The 21,785-nt window shown below is 37.1% G+C and overlaps 1 protein-coding gene across 3 annotated transcripts in view; it reads right to left on the bottom strand.

Moving 5' to 3' along the window:
• COL14A1 (collagen type XIV alpha 1 chain) overlaps positions 1-21,785 on the bottom strand; it is a 241,791-nt gene that overhangs the window by 179,416 nt on the left and 40,590 nt on the right. For all 3 annotated transcript variants that reach the window (XM_063669039.1, XM_054497822.2, XM_054497821.2), the window contains exon 5: positions 18,264-18,350. In XM_063669039.1, the coding sequence (XP_063525109.1) occupies positions 18,264-18,350 (87 nt within the window). The remainder of the gene's footprint in view (positions 1-18,263; positions 18,351-21,785) is intronic.

Below are 21,785 nucleotides of genomic sequence, written 5' to 3'. Positions count from 1 at the left end.
TCATTTGTATCCCAGCACTTTGGGAGGCGGAAGCGGGCAGATCACTTGAGGCCAACAGTTTGAGACCAACCTGGCCACTATGGTGAAACCCCATCTCTACTAAAAATACAAAAATTAGCCAGGTGTAGTGATGTTCACCTGTGATCCCAGCTACTCAGGAAGCTGAGGCACAAGGATCGCTTGAATCTGGAAGGCAGAGGTTGCAGTGAGCCAAGATCACACCACTGCACTCCAGCCTGGGTGACAGAGCAAGACTCTGTTTAAAATAAATAAATGAATAAATCTCTTTCTCCCCTCCCCCCCAAACACACAGCACAAACACATCTCACACATACATACACACTTTCCTTTGCTTCCTTTTTTATATTAATAATTATGAAAAGCCTACCATTTAGTGATAGCTTTCATCAGATGCTCTGCATACATCATTTTCATCTAAGTCCAGTATTAATCCTATGAGGTAGATGTTCTTCCCATTTCATAGAGAAAGAATGGTTAAGTAAGTATATAGGTTAAATAACTTGTCCACCATCACATACTGAGCAAGTGGAAAAGCTGAATTCAAATTCAAACCCAGAACTAACTCCAGAGCCTGAACCATTCAACTCCCATCACAGAAGAGAAGTATTTCGGAGAAAGGAAGGGAGGGAGGGAAGGAAGAAGGAAGGAAGAAAGGAAAGAAAATATGGACAAGCCTTGCAATTAAAGATAGCCTGAAATCAAAGCTGTACGCATTTGTCCTATATTCGACCTGGGATGAATAACATCATGACAACTTATACGAACATGAAGCCCAGTTGCTGCGTCACAGCCGAAACAACATTTCAGCTGTCACTCAGAGACCTACAGCTTAAGAATAACTATCAATCCTGTAAACACCACGTGCATCACATTTCTCCTCTGCTCCAAACTGGAAGGGACTGGGAGAACACATGACAGCTGTCTTCAAATATGTAAAGGGCTGTCATATAGAAAAGGGATTAGGAGAATTCTATATGCCCAGAAGGAGTGTGTAAAGTGATAGATTTCAACTCAATTACAGACAGGATGCCTTGGGAAATACTAAAATCTCTGTTAGTGACAGCAGATGCAGGACAACCCTTGAAGAAATGGCTCAGGAGCCTCTACCATCCCCGTGACAGGTTGAACTGCAGGACTCTCAAAGTGACCTAAATTTTAAGATTATTTCTTCCTTCCTCACCTACCAAATTAAGCCTAAACTGTTCATTGTGCTTTCCAAAGCTCTCCACTTGACCCATCCATGTATATTTCCCACTTCCTCCCAATACAATTAGTCTTCTTTCTCCCAAAAACATTCCCATCTCAGAAACTTTTGACTCAATTTTTATTCCCGCATCTCCTGTAATGTACCCTCTCCAAACTCTTCCTACTCTACCACAATACAAGATACCTAAAACAGATTTTAATTCCTTTGAAAATATGTGATCCTTCTTATATATTTTTACATAAAGTTTGCTTTAGGCCAGGCATGGTGGCTTATGCCCATAATCCCAGCATTTTGGGAGGCTGAGTCAGGCAGATTGCCTGAGCTCAGGAGTTTGAGACCACCCTGGGCAATATGGTGAAATCCTGTCTCTACTAAAATACAAAAAATTAGCCAGGCATGGTGTTACACGCCTGTAGTCCTAGCTACTCGGGAGGCTGAGCCACGAGAATCACTTGAGCCCGAGGGGCGAAGGTTGCAGTGAGCCGAGATCGCGCCATTGCACTTTAGCTTGGGCTACAGAGTGAGACTCCACCTCAAAAAATAGAAACAAAAAACGAAGAAAAATAAAAAAATTAAGTTTGCTTTAAAGCTTTATTGGTACAGTTGCCTAGTTATTTCCTGATTTCCTTAAGTGAATATTGACCCAAGAGAGGCTATTTTATCCGATCACCTCTATTTTAAAATGAAATTTGCTCAACTTCAGGAGCCAAAGTATTATATTCCCATTTATTTTCAGCTCTGTATATAATACTACATGATCTGGCTGTATGTTTACTTTGGTCATTTAAGGTGATTTTCACAAAACACAACTCTATTATCCCGGTTACTCCAATTCATTAATAACGAACCAATTCTGACATTTTGCAATTTCTGAAGCCAAAACATCTGCTTAATTTGACAACAGTCAGCCCTGCAGGTATAGAGACAAGATACTCAATAGAAAATTCTTAGACAAGAAGGAAGTTACAAGTCAGAGAAGCCCAAGCATTCCTATGGGAGACTCACTCTGCCAAAATCAATAGCAGTCCTCATAGCTGTAAGGTATCTGATTGTTTTAAAAATGATATGTTAAAAGTTCTTTTAAGAATGAAGACATTTGAAAACTTATTTCAGACAGAGTTAAGATTTCTTACCACTGGAGAATTCACAAGTTGAGAATAATAAACGTTGCTGGAGGCCAGAGGAAAAGTATCAGAATTATTAAAACTATCTTATCAAGGGCAGTAAGGGAGGAGCTAGAGGAAAACTGGAGGTCTAATGCTAGGAGAATTTCATCCGATTGTTGTCAGGAGTGCATAAGCATAACTTTTCAGGGAGGGGGGTGGTGGGGAGGAGTGTCACTGTCTCCTAGGCTGGAGTGCAGTGGTGCCATCTTGGCTTACTGCAACCTCCACCTCCCGGGTTCAAGCAATTCTCCTGCCTTAGCCTCCTGCGTAGCTAGGACTACAGGTGCATGCCACCATTCCTGGCTAATTTTTGTATTTTTTTGGGGGGGGTCTATGTTTCCAAAAAGAAAATGTTATGGAATGCTCAGAGAGCAGAAGTGAGGGGAGAAAGGGGCTAAAATTGCAGGAGAACCTTTCTGTAATACATGTGTTGCATTAGATCAATGTTTCTTAACCATTTTTAGTTATCACTCCCATAAGGAGCCTTTAGACATTTTCTCCTAATCACCTCCTCATGAAATTTTAAAATCACAGGTAAACCATATAGCTGTTTATGTTATGTATTGTATATTTATACTTAACACATAAAAGAATTAATATTTTTCACCTTTCACTCCCAAAATCAATTTTTGCCCGTTTAAGGATATCACTCCCATTGAGAGTACATGTGTTACATCATTGTTTGTAAAAGAAAATTGTTTTTTCCTGAAACCCAGAGCAACTTAAAGCATCATTTTAAAGGTGATCTTAAGGGTCAAATTATGCTCCATATGATTGAAACTTTACTTTTTAAAAATTCTTCAATTTTTTCATGATGTGGCAGAAACAAGTTCATCTTAATAGTGCACATTTGGGAGATAATCTAAAGAGAATTGTAAAATATTTTAAAGCTCCCCGTAGTTGACTTAAATGTGTTTGCCCAATTCCATTCTCAATCCAGATATCTCAGTTAGGGCTAATACCATCCTTGTAGCTCCTGGTGTGGACAGTCAGATTCTTGCATTTCCTTGTTCACTGCAATTGGATCAGAGATGGGCACAAGAGCTGGACCAATCAAAACTGTTCTTGAGATGTTTTCTGAAACTAACCTTAAAAAGGCTTCATAGTCCACCGTGCAGTGGCTCATGCCTGTAATCTCAACACTTTGGGAGGCTGAGGTAGGTGGATCGCTTCAGGTCAGGAGTTCGAGATCAGCCTGGCCAACATGGGGAAAACCCATCTCTACTAAAAATACAAAAATGAGCTGGGCATGGTGGGGCCCACCTGTAGTCCCAGCTACTCAGGAGGCTGCAGCAGGAGAATCTGTTGAACTCGGGAGGTGGAGGCTGCAGTGAGCAGATATCATGCCACTGCACTCCAGCCTGGGAAACAGAGCGAGACTCCGTCTCAAAAAAAAAAAAAAAAAAAAAAAAAAAAAAGGCTTCCTACCATATGAGATTGGGGTTGCTCACTATTATGTAATTCTGGAACCTGGAACTCTAACTCTGTGGGGGCCTTCATTGCCACTGTAGGAACCCTACCGAGAAATAAAGCCATCCCAGAGGAAGGCAGAGCCAGGAGATGGAGAAGCAAGAGAGAGCAACTGATACTGGATTGAGACCCTAGGTCCAGCTATGCTTCTGTTAACATGAGCCAGTACAATTCTTTTTGTACTTAAACTAGCTAGAGTGTGTTTCTGCTGAAGCCAAGGATTCCCGACTAATATGCTTCCTAGAATTTTTCAGTAAAGGTAGATCTTAAACTAAGGAGAAATGAAGTCTAAAAAAAGAAGAGAAATGAATCCCACACAGACTCTGAGAAAGAAAACAGTATTTCAATTAGCTCTAATGAGGACTGATAAATAAACGGTGGGAATTTCGAATTTTATAACATCAGTTGGATTCTTACATTTAAGTGAAAACATTTAAAATATGTTACAGAATAGTAGTATTCCCAATAGAGAGAAATCATGTCTTATCTTCGTTGTCATGGTTTCAACTAAGTCAATTAATATCACTTTTTAAAAACAGAGGTTTTGCCTAGGTTTTTTTCTGGTGTTTTTATGGTTTTAGGTCTTATGTTTAAGTCTTTAATCCATCTTGAGTTAATTTTTGTATAAGGTGTAAGGAAGGGGTCCAGTTTCAGTTTTCGGCATATGGCTAGCCAGTTTTCCCAACACTATTTATTAAATAGGAAATCCTTTCCCCATCGCTTGTTTTTGTCAGGTTTGCCGAAGTTCAGATGGTGTAGATGTGTGACGTTATTTATGAAGCCTGGGTTCTGTTCCATTGTTCTATATATCTGTTTTTGTAACAGTACCAAGCTGTTTTGGTACCAGTACCAAGCTGTTTTGGTTAATGTAGACTTGTAGTATAGTTCGAAGTCAGGTAGCGTGATGCCTTCAGCTTTGTTCATTTTGCTTAGAATTGTCTTGGCTATACAGGCTCTTTTTTGGTTCCATATGAAATGTAAAGTAGTTTTTTCTGATTTGGTGAAGTAGTTTTTTCTAATTCTAATGGTAGTTTGTTGGGGATAGCATTGAATCTATAAATTACTTTGGGCAGTATCGCCATTTTCACAATATTGATTCTTCCCATCCATGAGCGTGGAATGTTTTTCCATTTGCTTGTGTCCTCTCTTATTTCCTTGAGCTTTAGTCTGTAGTTCTCCTTGAAGAGGTCCTTCACATCCCTTGTAAGTTGTATTCCTAAGTATTTTATTCTTTTCGTAGCAATTGTGAATGGGAATTCACTCATGATTTGGTTCTCTGTTTGTCTGTTATTGGTGTATAGGAATGCTTGTGATTTTTGCACATTGATTTTGTATCCTGAGACTTTGCTGAAGTTGCTTATCAGCTTAAGGAGATTTTGGGCTGAGATGATGGGGTTTTCCAAATAAACAATCATGTCATCTGCAAACAGAGACAATTTGACTTCCCCTTTTCCTAGTTGAATACCCTTTAGTTCTTTCTCTTGCATGATTGCCCTGGCCAGAAATTCCAATACCATTCAGGACATAGGCATGGGCAAAGACTTCATGACTAAAACACCAAAAGCAATGGCAACAAAAGCCAAAATTGACAAATGGGATCTTATTAAACTAAAGAACTTCTTCACAGCAAAAGAAACTATCATCAGAGTGAACAGGCAACAGGCAACCTACTGAATGGGAGAAAAATTTTGCAATCTATCCATCTGACAAAGGGCTAATGTCCAGAATCTACAAGGAACTTAAACAAATTTACAAAAAAAAAAAAAAACCGTCAAAAATTGGGAGAAGGATATAAACACACACTTTTGAAAAGAATACATTTATGCAGGCAACAAACATGAAAAAAAAAAGCTCATCATCAGAGAAACTCAAATCAAAACCACAATGAGATATCATCTCATGCCAGTTAGAATGGCAATCATTAAAAAGTCAGGAAACAACAGATGCTAGAGAGGATGTGGAGAAATAGCAACACTTTTACACTGTGGGTGGGAGTGTAAATTAGTTCAATCATTGTGGAAGACAGTATGGCATTTCCTCAAGGATCTAGAACTAGAAATACCATTTGACCCAGCAATCCCATTACTGGGTATATACCCAAAGGATTATAAATCATTCCACTATAAAGACACATGCACACGTATGTTTATTGCAGCACTGTTCACAATAGCAAAGACTTGGAACCAACCCAAATTCCTATCAATGATAGACTGGATAAAAAAAATGTGGCACATATATACCATGGAACACCATGCAGCCATAAAAAAGAATGAGTTCGTGTCCTTTGCAGGGACATGGATGAAGCTGGAAACCATCATTCTCAGCAAACTAACACAGGAACAGAAAAACAAACACTGCATGTTCTCACTCATAAGTGGGAGTTGAATAATGAGAACACATGGACATAGGAAGGGGAACATCACACACCAGGGCCTGTCAGAGGATGGGAGGCTAGGGGAGGGATAGCATTAGGAGAAATACCTAATGTAGATGATGGGTGCAGCAAACCACCATGCCACGTGTATACCTACTTAACAAAACTGCACGTTCTGCACATGTATCCCAGAACTTAAATTAAATTAAAAACAAACAAACAAACAAAAACCAGAGGTTTTATTTAATACTCCAGAGAACTGAAGAACAAATAACTGTATGCACAGTGAGATCTCCATCATTTAGCAATGGGTTCAATAAGTCCTTTTCTTCTTATTTGGCTCTTTTTGTCCTATGTGTTCCCCTTTTATCTTTTGAAATTTTAGCACCCTACAGTTTTACCAACATGATTATGGGTGTGACTATCTTTTTTGTTTATGCTCTTCAGAACTCTTTATGTTCATTTGGTCCCTTTTCTAATCTACCTATTTTCTTTGTCATGGTTTTTCATTCTTTTCATCTCTTCTTTCAAATATTTCTGACATTAGTAATCATATTGTTATTTATATATATATAGTCTTTAATATATATAGTCTTTATATATATAGTCTATATATATAGTCTTTATATATAGTCTTTATATATATAGTATTTATATATAGTCTATATATATAGTCTTTATATATATGTCTATATATGTCTATATATAAATATATATAAATATAATATATATTTATAAAAAAATAAATATATATAGTCTTCTTTTTTTTTGAGGCAAAGTCTCGCTCTGTCACCCAGACTGGAGTGCAGTGGCACGATCTCAGCTCACTACAACTTCCACCTCCCAGGTTCAAGCAATTCTCCTGCCTCAGCCTCCAGAGTAGCTGAGATTACAGATGCGCACCACCACTCCTGGCTAATTTTTGTATTTTTACCAGAGGCGAGGTTTCGCCATGTTGGCCAGGCTGGTCTTGAACTCATGGCCTCAAGTGATCCACCCTCCTCAGCCTCCCAAAGTGCTGGGATTACAGGCATGAGTCACTGCGCTAGGCCCTTATTATATAGTCTTTATGTAATGATTCCATAATTAAAGTTCATAGACTTCTGAGGCCACCACTTTTGTGTCTTCTGACTCTTACTTATGGCACATAGTTTACTTCTATGTTTTGAAATTGTGAATTGCGAACTCTCCTTTGGCCTTGTTTTATCAGGCCTTGGCTCAAATGTGATTTTGTGTTTGCTTCTGCCAGTCATCCCACTGCTTTTACCAGCCGCAAGCCATTTTTATATTAATTTCTTGAGTGGGCAGGCCTCAGAGCACATGGTGAATGTAAATTTGAATACCTAAGCTGTGTGTGGCACAGGCCCAAGGTTATGCATTCTCAAGACTTTTCCTTCACTCAGGGCACAGGCATATACAGAGTGGCTTCCTCAGGGCCCCCCTGCATGGATAAGGAGCAATTTTCTAGTTCACCTTGATGTTGTTGCTGGAACACCATGTCAACCATCTAGATAATAATAATTATAATAACAATGAGAATAAGAAGGAGAAAGTGGGAGGAAGAAAAGGAAAGGGAGGAGGAGAAAACTGGGAAAGAAGAAGAGGAAGAAACACTAATGGAGCATACTCTATGATCCAGGTATCCTTCAAACCCCTTAATGCATAAATTCTAGCCCACACTTAACCCCATTGTCCTGTTTATGACTGAACCCAATTCCTTCCCCTTTAATCTAGAAGTGGAGTCAGGCTCTTGCCAGCATTAACCTACAAGACCCATCTAGTTCCCTGTACTTTAGCTACCTCCTGATGCCTACCTAATGGAAATTAAAACCCTAACGGTCCTATTTTTACCACGTTGAACTCACAGTCCTGGGTTTGCCAGATCTAAGTCCCACGATAGCTAGTGGAAAGGTGTTAAAATTTCAAATCGATCTCTTGACTGTGAGCCAAGAACCATAAAAGTATTAATGGGAGGTGAGAGATCCCAGTAAGTGAAAATATACCTCGAAAATACTCATGTGCCCAGGCTACACTCAACCATAATAACTGCATAATTCAGAACTGGCCCTTCCCCAAGAGAAGGCGTTGGGCACATGTGTTGAGCCCTGCTAGACTATGTAAGCTCCATGAGGGTAGAATTCTGCCTCCCATGCTCACCACTTAATCCCCAGAAACTAATTCAGTGCTTGACACTAGGGGATAATTACCAGCTCTTCTATGCATTCATTATTAAATCAATAATATAAACCATTGGCCCATGATGATCTTAGCTCCTCCAAAATACACATGCTATTATTAACAGCAAATACTATGCTATTTATATATGTATTTAAACTATTTTACGCATGTAGTAGGTGCTATATATAAAATATGTGGCACTTACTATGTACTAGGTATTTTACACATTTTAACTCAATCCTCACAACTAACTCTTGAGAGTTCTCATGTTTCAAGTAAAAAAGAATCAAATATGGGAGTATAAGAGATAGAAATGTTCAAAGGTAGGTATGTGTACATATGTAAATTTTTATGAGTACAGCCTATGCAATTATGAAATAGCAAAATAGAACAGTTGTCCTTGGAAAAGCATTTCATTACTTGGTTTAGTGAAGGATTGTGTGCCAACACATTCAAAAATTTTAAACATTCTAAGACAAAGATAAGCAAACTTTTTCTGAAAAGAGCAAAACAGAAAATATTTTAGTCTTTGCAGGCCATATGATCTCTGTTGCAAATACTCAACTGATATTGTGGGAAGGCAGCCATAGACAATATGTAAAGGAATGAGCATAGCTGTGTTCCAATAAAACCTTATTTTAAAAAATAGAAGACTGAATTTCGCCCATGGGCCATAGTTTGCTGACTTCTGGAAAGAATAATTTAAGCTCATCTCATTTTTCCCCCAGAAAACGAGAACACTGAGAGTCACCCCTTATATCACTGTACAGACTACAGTATTTTAAAAAATCCATTAAAAACAAAACAAAGAAGGCTGGTGATCTTGATTTTAAAAATCACTGAAAAAGAAGGAAAAGAAAAACCCTATGCTGTTTTTCCTATCAGTCTCTTAATTATTTCCAATCAGGTTCTGCATTCTTGTGCAAAACTCCAAAAATGATTAAAGAAAGCTGTTTGGACAATGATAGAGAAATAGCCATTAATGCAAATGTGCCAATATTATGCTCAAAGGCAAATACCACTTTTGTTTGTGAGTTCATTTTGCATTATTAAAGAAACATGTACAGTAGATTGGAAACAAGTTAAGTATTTAACTGCACAGCCACTTCTGTTAAGGATCTTAACTCTGCATTTAAACTAAAATTGTAAAATATGTATAATATGTCTGATTGTATCTGAGCCACTATCAATGTAGACTCTTATACAAGAAAATTGTAGATTTCAGGGAAAACAAAGAGCAGTATAGTTCAATGTGGATCACGAGAGTACCACGACTTGGAGGAGGGGCTTATGCTAAGGGTTGCATAAACGACGTGGTTGGGGTGGAGTGGGGGCATCTTTTGTCTCCAGTGGGCCACACTAATGCATGCCCCTCCACCTCCTAGGAGCCATAACTCTGTCCTGAATTGTCACCATTGTTTATAACTTATTTCTTAAGACAATTCTCTCACATAACCAGCGCTCTCACAAAGTCCTCACTGCCCTGGCACACACCTCATGGAAACCCTCATCTGAAAGAGGAAGACACCTATTTTCCACAAACCTCCTGAAAGTTCTTGCCCTACCCCAAGTCCTCATCACTACAATAAACCCTTTGAGATAGCGCCTGCCTGAAAGTGGGCTCAGAAAGAACTCCTCCGTAAATATATGTTCAAACATATCTCCAGGGAGGAAGGAAATAGATTGCTTATGAATCTTCCTTCTCCAAATGTGTATTGGTATTTATTAGAACATTTGCCAATAGTAGCCTCACTCTTCCATTGTCTACTTCTTAGTTTTAATTTGTTTCACTCAATCCTAGGTTTTGGAAAGGGAAGAGGAAGGTGCATTAGGGGAAAGAATACAGCAGTTGAGACACTTTAGAAATACATAGCTATAGCTAATAAATTCTGACGCCAAACTCTAATCCACAAATGCGTCCATAGATTTCACCTTAAACACCATTGTCTAAGCATCAAGTGGCAAAAAAAAAAAAAAGGCCAATCCAAACCTGCAAACTTCCTTGTAAAATTCTCCCTTAGAAATATTAACAAACCTGTTTTTACAAAAAGAAACATACAAAGGATAAGACGGAAACTAACACATCTGATTATGTAGGAGAGGCAAGTAAAACTGGATGGAAGGAATAGTAGATGTGATACTTCTTTTTCAGTGTCATCCTTTTGTAGACTTTTCAACTTCTGGAAATGTGCCAATGTTTTACATACTCACAGATTAACTCAACTGTATTAAAATAAATAAGAAAACCACAGTGAATAAGGAAGAAAAGAACTAATCCAAGATCCTTTTGAACACAGATATGATATACCCTAGACTAAAAGCAAACATTGAACTCAAGTTAATAGATTTGTTTGTCTTTTTGCAGTATGCACAGATTAGCAGTTCTAAAACTATTTCTGTGATTGACCATATGAGTAGATATATTTAGAATACTGGGAGTCATGTTTCTCACTGTCTTGAAAGGGGAGTTATAAATATTAGAAGAAGGAGGGCTAAAATAAACCCTGTGTTATGGGCAAAAGATAGATATAAGATGCAGTAAAATAGATAGATAGATAGATAGATAGAGACAGATAATAGAAAGATGATAGATGGATGATAGATAACAGATAGATGATTGATAGATGATAAATAAATGATAGATAGATAGATAGATAGATAGATGATTGATTGCTAGAGAGCAAGAGAATGAGAGAATGAGAGACAGACAGAGAGATAATGGTATGACACTCCAGAAGCAATAGGCACAGCTAGTACCCATATTTTGGTTTCAAAATACTATTCTCCACAAAAAGAAGCCAGGACTCCTGGAAGAAATGGTTCATTTTAGGGCCAGGTAGAAAAAATACAAGAGCTCAGAATGTAAAGTTTGTGCCAGAAAGTAAGAAATAACTTAAAGAATGGTGGGAACATATTTAAAAGACATAAGAGACAGCATGAAATTGTTCCTGCCTAGCAAATCTGGAACAATTTGAGCATCATAATAAATAATGATAGTAATGGATTATAATCCACTCAAATAAACTAAGAATCCACCAGTCCATACTCATATGAAAAGAAAAACAAATGTGGGAGAAGGGAAAAACCTTCTTTAGAGTAGAATGCCAAATAATAAATGTAGAATGAAAAATGGAGTTAGAAAAATCACCATTTGAGAAACCTCATAATAGTTACTGACTCAGGCAAGAATCAATAGACACTAAAACAAGTAGGTGAAATTTTAATGAGAAACACAATATTTACATGTCTCAAAATATCTCATCATAAGCTACTTACTTACTGCAAGGGAAAATATATATCTGGTAGATTTCACCTTAACCAGAAATTTATCAATCAAGACATTAAGCTGTAACAGTCATGCTGGAATGGGAGACAAGACCTTAATGCATTCAAGGTGGGAAGTTGTACTTGATAGTTCTTATGTAAAGTAGGCACCCTCACAGGGCTATATCCTTACAAATTGCTGGACTACAAAAATAACTGCTTTCTAGCAAGGGAGATGACAAGGAAAGTGTTTACATTGGCCTAAGGTCTATGTGGGGGAAAACTGTCTCTCCTGTGAATTTGTAACCAAGCCCTGAGTATCTTAAGACAAGAAATTAACATAGAGTATTTCCAGGTTAGTAGCAACCAAAATGCGCCCTTCTGAAGGAGCACACCCTTAAGACATGCTGTGAAGAATTTCCACATGAGTCCACAAGCCAAAGTGACACGTCATCCTAAGAAACCAGCCCCATGAATGAAAGTCAGTATAAACAAGTAACAAGAATTTAACCCTAACCGGCTGCGGTGGCTCATGCCTGTAATCCCAGCACTTTGGGAGACAGAGGCAGGTAGATCACCTGAGGTCATGAGTTCATGAGCTGAGGAGGCTGAGGCAGGAGAATCGTTAGAACCCAGGAGGCATATGTTGCAGTGAGCCAAGATTGCACTACTGCACTCCAGTCTGGGCAACAGAGAGAGACTCCGTCTCAAACAAACAAACAAACAAACAAAAGAATTTCACCCTAAAATACTTTAATAATAGAATTATTGAATTCAGAATATAAAATGATCATGATTAAAATATCAGAATGATTAAAAAGTTAAAAAGGAACCAAGCACCATAAAAAATTCTAGCAACCTTGAAAAAGAAGCAAATGTAATTTTTAGGAATAAAAGATTTCCCCATTGAAAAGAACAGGCTAGATTAGAAAGGGGAAGAGATCTAGTGTCCTAAAAGACAGATATAAGGAACCCAAAATATTATTTGTGAAATCAGAGAGGTAGAAAATATTACTATTAAAAGACATAGATTGTCCAAAGAAACTGTCATAAATCTAATTGAGAGAAAGAATATGAATATAAGTTACTGAGAAAAATAATATTTAAAGAGTTAAAGATTAAGAATTTTCTAATCTTGGTGAAAGATATAAATCTGAAATCTGGAAGCACAAAGAAATCTACATCTGGGCTGATGATAGTGAAGCAGCAAAACCCCAAAGATAAAAGACAGCAAGCCTGAAACGCAACCAGGTAGAAAAGAGAGGTCACCTGCCAAGGAACAACCTTTAGACTGAAAACACACATCTCAACAAAGCAACAGGAGCCAGAAGATAGTAAAATGTCTTTGAAATGATTGGAGACAACTCTCAATCTGGTACCCAGCTAAACTCTCAATAGTGACTGCAGAGTGAAGATATTTTTGCATGAATAAAGATAAGTTTACCACCACAGATCTTCTGTGAAGGAAAGTGGATACATAGAGAAGGTCTGAGATGCAAGATGAAATGGCGAGCAAAACAACTTCGTGGGCAAATCTGGACAAACACTGTTTGTTAAAGAATATCTATAATAAATATATTCAATAATATATTTGTGAGGCAAAAAATAAGTTAATGTATTTGTCAAGAATGATGTGTAAGATGGGAGATTAATAGTTGAATTTAAAGCATTATTAAATTCTATATTCTGTATTAGAGGGAAATAGTAAAGATATTGATTAGTATTAGACTATGTCAGCTTTTCCAGGTCAGTAAGTGCTAAAATGGATTTAAAGAAAAAAGAAACTTGGTCAATTTTAAGTAAGGTGTAAAGGGGGGAAAAAGATAAGAAAAATGTAGGGTAATAGCACAAAATAAATAGTAAGTCCAGAATTATCAGTAACATCAACACATTTAAGTAAACTAAAGCTATCAAGTAAAACACAATGACTGTAAGAGAATTTTTTTAATGCAAATAAATCTTCTTTACAAATTACTCACCTTGAATTTGAGACACAAAGAGAGTGAAAGTTAAAGAATAGAGAATCAATGCATTATGTGAGTACTAAATAAAATAAAGGTGGTATAGCTATATTAATATTAGATAAAATAGTCCTTGAGGTGAATATTGAATTACTAAGAATAAAAAGAATCATTACAAAATATGAAAAAAAAATTGACTAGAAAAATACAATAACTCTTATTTTTATGTATCTAGCCTTTAGGTATTTAAAACAAAATTGCCAGAGTTACAAATAGAAATGGACTAATACCATCGAGGGAAATTAAAATGCACATTTTTCTCAAGGACACATGGAATGGTTTTAAAAACTGACCACATTTAAGTAATAAAATACCTCAACAAATTTCAAAGAATATTCCTACAGACCCCATTCTCTACCCACAATGCAATAATTAGACATCAATAATAAATAAATATCTTCTTCTAAAATCTCCAGATATTTAGAAATTAATAGCATATTTCTAAGTAACTCATGGATCAAGGAAGAAAACCTAGTGAAATTTAGAAAATAGTATGAACTACAGCATAACAATACTACATATCAAAATCTATGTGGGACAGCTCAAGCAGTACTTGGATATTTTAAAATGCATATAATAGAAAAGAAAAATTAAAAATTAAGGGATAAACATTCAACTCTGGATGTTAGAAAAAAGAAAATACAATGAAGTAAGTATTAGATATAAAAACATAAAAAGATATCAAGAGTAGCTATAAAAATACACATATGCAGCAACTAAATAACTTGATTCCAAGGTATATACTCTAGAAAAATTCTACCACATGTACAGAAGGAGACATAAGCAAAGATATATAAAATTTGAACTTTGTATAATTAAATATGTTTTAAGCTGGCAAATATATATGAAGTAAAATGATAAAGACATATTGGAATGATAAAAACTGACTTCAGCTTAGTGGCAGCCTCCTACAAGACAGGGAAGGGAATTTATAGGAATAAGCAATGAGTTTTAACTGTATGGTAACAGGTTTATTTTCTTAATCTGGACAAACATGTTTATGACATTATTTTTACACATTTTATGTCTAATATATTTAATAAGTTGTAATAAATATAAACATAAACCTGTAAATCATTAGAAGAAAAATAGGAAAATGTTTCATATTAAAATATTAGAAAACCAAGAAATGCATCAAAATTCAGAGTAAAACATTTTTCAAGAATTTTTTTAATTGTATTAACCCAAAATCTCCTTAAGCTGATAAGCAACTTCAGCAAAGTCTCAGGATACAAAATCAATGTGCAAAAATCACAAGCATTCTTATACATCAATAACAGACAAACAGAGAGCCAAATCATGAGTGAACTCCCATTCACAATTGCTTCAAAGAGAATAAAATACCTAGGAATCCAACTTACAAGGGATGTGAAGGACCTCTTCAAGGAGAACTACAAACCACTGCTCAAGGAAATAAAAGAGGATACAAACAAATGGAAGAACATTCCATGCTCATGGGTAGGAAGAATCAATATCATGAAAATGGCCATCCTTCCCAAGGTAATTTACAGATTCAATGCCATCCCCATCAAGCTACCAATGACTTTCTTCACAGAATTGGAAAAAACTACTCTAAAGTTCATATGGAACCAAAAAAGAGCCCGCATCGCCAAGTCAATCCTAAGCCAAAAGAACAAAGCTGGAGGCATCACACTACCTGACTTCAAACTATACTACAAGGCTACAGTAACTAAAACAGCATGGTACTGGTACCAAAACAGACATATAGATCAATGGAACAGAACAGAGCCGTCAGAAATAATGCCACATATCTACAAGTATCTGATCTTTGACAAACCTGACAAAAACAAGAAATGGGGAAAGGATTCCCTATTTAATAAATGGTGCTGGGAAAACTGGCTAGCCATATGTAGAAAGCTGAAACTGGATCCCTTCCTTACACCTTATACAAAAATCAATTCAAGATGGATTAAAGACTTAAATGTTAGACCTAAAACCATAAAAACCCTAGAAGAAAACCTAGGCATTACCATTCAGGACATAGGCATGGGCAAGGAGTTCATGTCTAAAACACCAAAAGCAATGGCAACAAAAGCCAAAATTGACAAATGGGATCTAATTAAACTCAAGAGCTTCTGCACAGCAAAAGAAACTACCATCAGAGTGAACAGGCAACCTACAAAATGGGAGAAAATTTTTGCAACCTACTCATCTGACAAAGGGCTAATATCCAGAATCTACAATGAACTCCAACAAATTTACAAGAAAAAAACAAACAACCCCATCAAAAAGTGGGCGAAGGACATGAACAGACACTTCTCAAAAGAAGACATTTATGCAGCCAAAAAACACAAGAAAAAATGCTCACCATCACTGGCCATCAGAGAAATGCAAATCAAAACCACAATGAGATACCATCTCACACCAGTTAGAATGGCAATCATTAAAAAGTCAGGAAACAACAGGTGCTGGAGAGGATGTGGAGAAATAGGAACACTTTTACACTGTTGGTGGGACTGTAAACTAGTTCAACCCTTGTGGAAGTCAGTGTGGCGATTCCTCAGGGATCTAGAACTACAAATTCCATTCGACCCAGCCATCCCATTACTGGGTATATACCCAAAGGACTATAAATCATGCTGCTATAAAGACACATGCACACGTATGTTTATTGCGGCATTATTCACAATAGCAAAGACTTGGAACCAACCCAAATGTCCAACAATGATAGACTGGATTAAGAAAATGTGGCACATATACACCATGGAATACTATGCAGCCATAAAAAATGATGAGTTCACGTCCTTTGTAGGGACATGGATGAAATTGGAAATCATCATTCTCAGTAAACTGTCGCAAGAACAAAAAACCAAACACCGCATATTCTCACTCATAGGTGGGAATTGAACAATGAGAACACATGGACACAGGAAGGGGAACATCACACTCTGGGGACTGTTGTGGGGTGGGGGGAGGGGGGAGGGATAGCATTGGGAGATATACCTAATGCGAGATGACGAGTTGGTGGGTGCAGCGCACCAGCATGGCACATGTATACATATGTAACTTACCTGCACATTGCGCACATGTACCATAAAACCTAAAGTATAATAATAATAATAATAATAATAATAATAATAAAAGAAAAAAAAAAAAGAATTTTTTAAATTGTATTAAAAATTATCAAAAAGATGAATAAAGTTGCAAGGCAAATTACATACCAGGAGAAAATATTTGCAAAAATACAACAATATGTAGAAAAGGGTTTCATACTCAAAATATTTAGAAAGTTTTTATATGTTCATTAAAGAAATAAAGACAACACAAAACAAAAATAAACAGGAAAAATTACAAATGACTACTAAAGATATGAAAAAATGTTCAACCTCACTAGTAATCAAAAAGATGTAAAATAAACAAATGAGATATAATTGGATAATTTTTTCAATATTAAGGATTTCAAATGTTGAAAAGAACATATGAAATAATTCCTGTTACATATCGTTAACAGAAGTACAAATTATTGAAAAAAATTTAAGTTGATATTGATAGAGCCTGCCATCTATCAATTTGGCAGTCTAAAATTTGCTTATCCTTTAACCTTGCAGTTCCACAGTTAGAAATACGTTGTTACAGCATGTTTGTGATAGTGAAAATTAGACAACATTAAATGCCATCAAAAGGGGAATAATCGGCAGAGTGCAGTGGCTCACGCCTGTAATCCCAGCACTTTGGGAGGTAGAGGAAGGGGGATCACCTGAGGTCAGGAGTTCGAGACCAGCCTGGACAACATGGCAAAACCCTGTCTCTACTAAAAATACAAAAATTAGCTGGGCAAGGTGGCACACACCTGTAATCCCAGCTACTCAGGAGGCTGAGGCAGGAGAATCGTTTGAACCCGGCAGGTGGAGGTCACAGTGAGCCGAGATTGTGACACTAAATTCTAGCCTGGGTGACAGAGTGAGATCCTGCCTCAAAAAAAATGGGGTTGGGGGGACTAATCAATAAATTATAATAGTCTATCCCATAGAATACTATCTGGCTATTAAAAAGAATAAGGTAGACTAACAATAATACCTAACATTATTCAATGGCAGACAATGTTCTAACTATTTTACACATATCAACGCATTTTATCCCAAAGAACTCTATGATCTGAATCCCATTCTCCACATTTTGCAGATAAGGAAATAGAGACATAGACATTTGGATAACTAGTATAAGATCACTCGAAGTGGTAAAGGCGGGGTTTGAATTTAGGCAGGCAAGTGGGGGAGCCCATGCAATTTACACTGGGTGATCCTGCCTCCTATATGAATTGGCATGGAAAGGTTTCCAAGTGAAAAGGTATGCACAGAACAAGAAATATGATAGGCTGTACATATATGCACCATTCTGAGAAAGGTGTCTAAAAGGTCACATGCCAAAGGGTTGAGGGTCATCTTGTGTGGGAAAGGAAGGAAGAGTACAAAGAGGCCACAGGCGATCTTCATGTTAGACCTGCACTTCTTAGATGGGACCAGCAACCCCATATGTGAGTATTGCCTGTGTAATTAAAACAACCCAACTCCCAACATGAGTTAATCAAAATCGTCTCTGACCTTCTGGTGATGATGGTCTACTCCCATTTCCTCTGTCCACAACTTTGACTCTGGGCTTTGGGTCCTTTCTTTTTTCTAAATCTTTAACTGGAAGAAAAGTAGAGATACAGCACCATGTTATATTAAAGTCTAAAAGAAAATATTCCGTGAGTTTTACTAAAACCCTTGAAAGCCCTAAAAGTATCTATAGAAATTAGCTCCGTGGTACAAACTCATCCCCAAATATTAGAACTGCTGTTTTGTTTTGTTTTTTCTCAACTTGGTGATGAGAAGACACAGAAACACTTACGGAATTACTTTGGCTGAGTATGCACTATGGGCAGATGTGTCACATATATTTAATCCTTCATAACTGCTGTAAAATCAGCATAATTATCCCTAGCTTATACATGAGGGAATGAAGAACCAGAAAGCTAAAACCTATCTCATAAAACCAGTTAAGTGCTGGCACGGGGTTAAAGCCATATCTTCAAGTCTCTGGACTTAGCCTATGAGCTTGGTCCTCATTCTAGAAAGATCTTAACCATGAATAGCCTCATTTGGAATTGCTCCATCAGCAAAAAAAGAAGGTGAAGAGCCTTATAATAATTCCTTTTCAAATTTAAAAAAAGTTCTCTATTAATACATGGTAGTTTTTTTATGGCTTTAATTAGAAAATGTTCAAGGACCAAAAAATGCCCCTTGGCCTTTTAATAAATTCATATCAACCTACACCATTAGCTTAACTTTCCACTGCATTCTCTCCTTAAAACTGCACAGCTGCTTTTCTGCCAAATAGCACCTTAGGCTGTTTGAAGCAGTCAAGAGCCTGCCAAATGTCAGTGGTTTCTGCACAAATAAAACACCCTGTGAAAATGCAGAAGTGAGCCAAGGTATTTCAATTAATTGCTACATTCATTTCATGGAAATCAGCAAATGTATTAAAGGGTAAGCTACACAGGGGAAGCAATGATTTCCTCTGAACCACCCTTGCTGCCTTCTCCAGGATATTGTTCCACTCATCCTGTCTTTATCATATCCTCCTCCCCTTTCTTTCCACTGTCTTCCATCCCTTTGCTGAAATGGTTTGAGATTTGTCATTTGCCAAGGTCATGTCACTCCAATTCTATTATTCCTTTTCTTAGAAACCTTCCTTGGCTTTCTGCTACCCAGAGATTAAATTCCAGGATATAAAACAAAATTTTAAAAGATTTTAAAAATAAAAATGTAAGATACCTCGATCCTGATATGTATAAATTTTTATAACAATTTTTTAAGACCTCATTCACCGACTTCTTTATAAGCATTGGCACTTTGGAGCACCCCCACCACCACCACCACCACCACACACACACACAAACACACACACACACACACACTTAAATGCTTTTCTTTCTCAGTTTTTAGAATGGCTTTATCCTGGTTTTCTCCTTTTGACCACTCCTTTTCATTCTCATTCTTTGGGCTCTTTCTCTATTACTATTCATGAAACACAATCATATACTAACGTTGCCTTGTGTCCCTCTACAGCCCCCTGTAATTTTACCATCCCACAATTTAAATTCTCACCTTTTCATAGATAATTTCCAAATCTGTATCTTCAACCCCACCCACACATGGGCTGTCACCCCAAATTACCTGCATTTTCTAAAACAAAATATGTCTGCAACTTTAATATGCGAAAGATCGTGCTGAGTGATGCTGGAGGTAGAAATAGCTCTAGGAAAGACTAGTAATAAATTCAGAGGTAGAGACTTGGAGAAACTTCCCTTTTGAGTCAGACTTCCAAAGAAAGGCAGGAATTTGCAGGCAAAGATTGACAAAACACATTTAAAAGAGAAAAAATTTTCCAACATAGAATGTGCTGAATTCTTATAAATTTTATGTTGCCTCAGCATCCATTTTAAATATGTTGGACTTACTCGTACTAGAAACAGACTCAGTCATCCTTGACGCAGTTTCCAGTCCTACAACATACCCTAAAGCACTAGTTCCTAAATGTGGTTAATCCAGATATCTGCCTTAAACAACTGCTCCCTGCCCATCTTTCAAAGTCTAGTTCAAATGTCACCTTTCCAGTGGAGTTTTTGCCAGTCTCTACTCGGGAGTTACTCTTATTATTCATTATTCATTATTCTCTCCTAGATCTATTTCTACCTTCTACTTCCCTATGGGAGAGCTGCATACAGTCCACCTGACTGGCCCCTCTGACCCTCATTCTCTGCATGGACTATGCAGATATGCCACAGTGACCACCTCTCAGTCACAGCGTGACCTCCTGGAACACATGCCTGCTTACTTTAAATCCCCCAATTAAAACTCTCCTCAGAGAAACCCGGGGATAATGCTCTGGACCCCAATAAAGACCTTGGCTTACGGGTGCCCCCACTTCATGTGCTCCCTGACCTCCATGGGTGTGGCCTCCAGGCATACCATGTAACTTCCAGGACCTGTAAGTAATAAACCTTTATTTCCATCTTGTGTCTCTCCTAATCAATGAAGAGGTGCCCTCCATATTTAAAGGTCCTAAATTAAAACACAGAGCTATAAAAGCAGTCTATAAATAAACAAGAAAAAATAACAGACATTATGGAAGCTGATCCACTATGTCACATGTAAGATATATATGTCTTCCTCATGTAGGGGCAAAATCAGTTGGAAAATAGATTGTTACAAGCAAAATGATATTTCTTACAACAATAGCTACCATGCTCTACTATGAGGTGAAGTAAGCTCATCTGCAGAGTAATAGGCATATCATCACCTTCATTTGCAGGTGAAGAAACTGAGGCTGGAAGTGGTTGAATTTCTTGTGGCAAATTTGGAATCATAATACCTATTAGATCAGCTATTCCTTTCTGTCTTAAAAATTCAAAGATCATTTCTTATGTTTTACTGTATATCAAAATATGAACTCATAAAGAATGCAAATCCCTGCACTAAATGCAAACCTATAGCCACAAGGCTTTATCTTGATCACCACTTTCCTGCATTCAACCACGAAAGTTTTCTAGGAAGAGGAGACGAGGCTTTAGCTCCGTCTCACAGAGAGCAAGAATATAACTGAAATGCAAAAGGGAAAAGAAAGCTATCCAAGCAATTTTCATTTTATTCATACAAACTGCTCTTTGGGCAGAACAAATCCATCTATCCTGCCAATAAAAATAACACAGCTAAAAACATACATGCTTGCATATTATTTATCTAGCTAAAAGTTACATTGTTTCTCTACAGCTATCTTAGCAGAGTTAAGCAAGATGGAAACAAATGAATTTCCTTTTACGTGTTTTGAAGAAGTAGCCTGGGAAGATTTATATGACTCTCTGTGTTTCTTCTGCTGTTCAATCGGTGGAATGTTTGAAATAATCAATTGCAAAACCTCAGACTAGAGAAAGATGAATCTTTTCTCCTTATCCCTTTTACTGCTTCTCACAAACTGTAAGTGAAGTTATTTCAGCAACTCATGCAGGAATGTTGGAGGCCAGAAACTAAAGTACAGTGCCAGTAAAATGAGACAGAAGGCTGATTTAAACCAAAAATAAC

This window comes from Pongo pygmaeus, chromosome 7 (assembly GCF_028885625.2).
Source record: "Pongo pygmaeus isolate AG05252 chromosome 7, NHGRI_mPonPyg2-v2.0_pri, whole genome shotgun sequence".
Taxonomy (NCBI): domain Eukaryota; kingdom Metazoa; phylum Chordata; class Mammalia; order Primates; family Hominidae; genus Pongo; species Pongo pygmaeus.
This window is presented reverse-complemented; position numbering and strand designations above follow the sequence as displayed.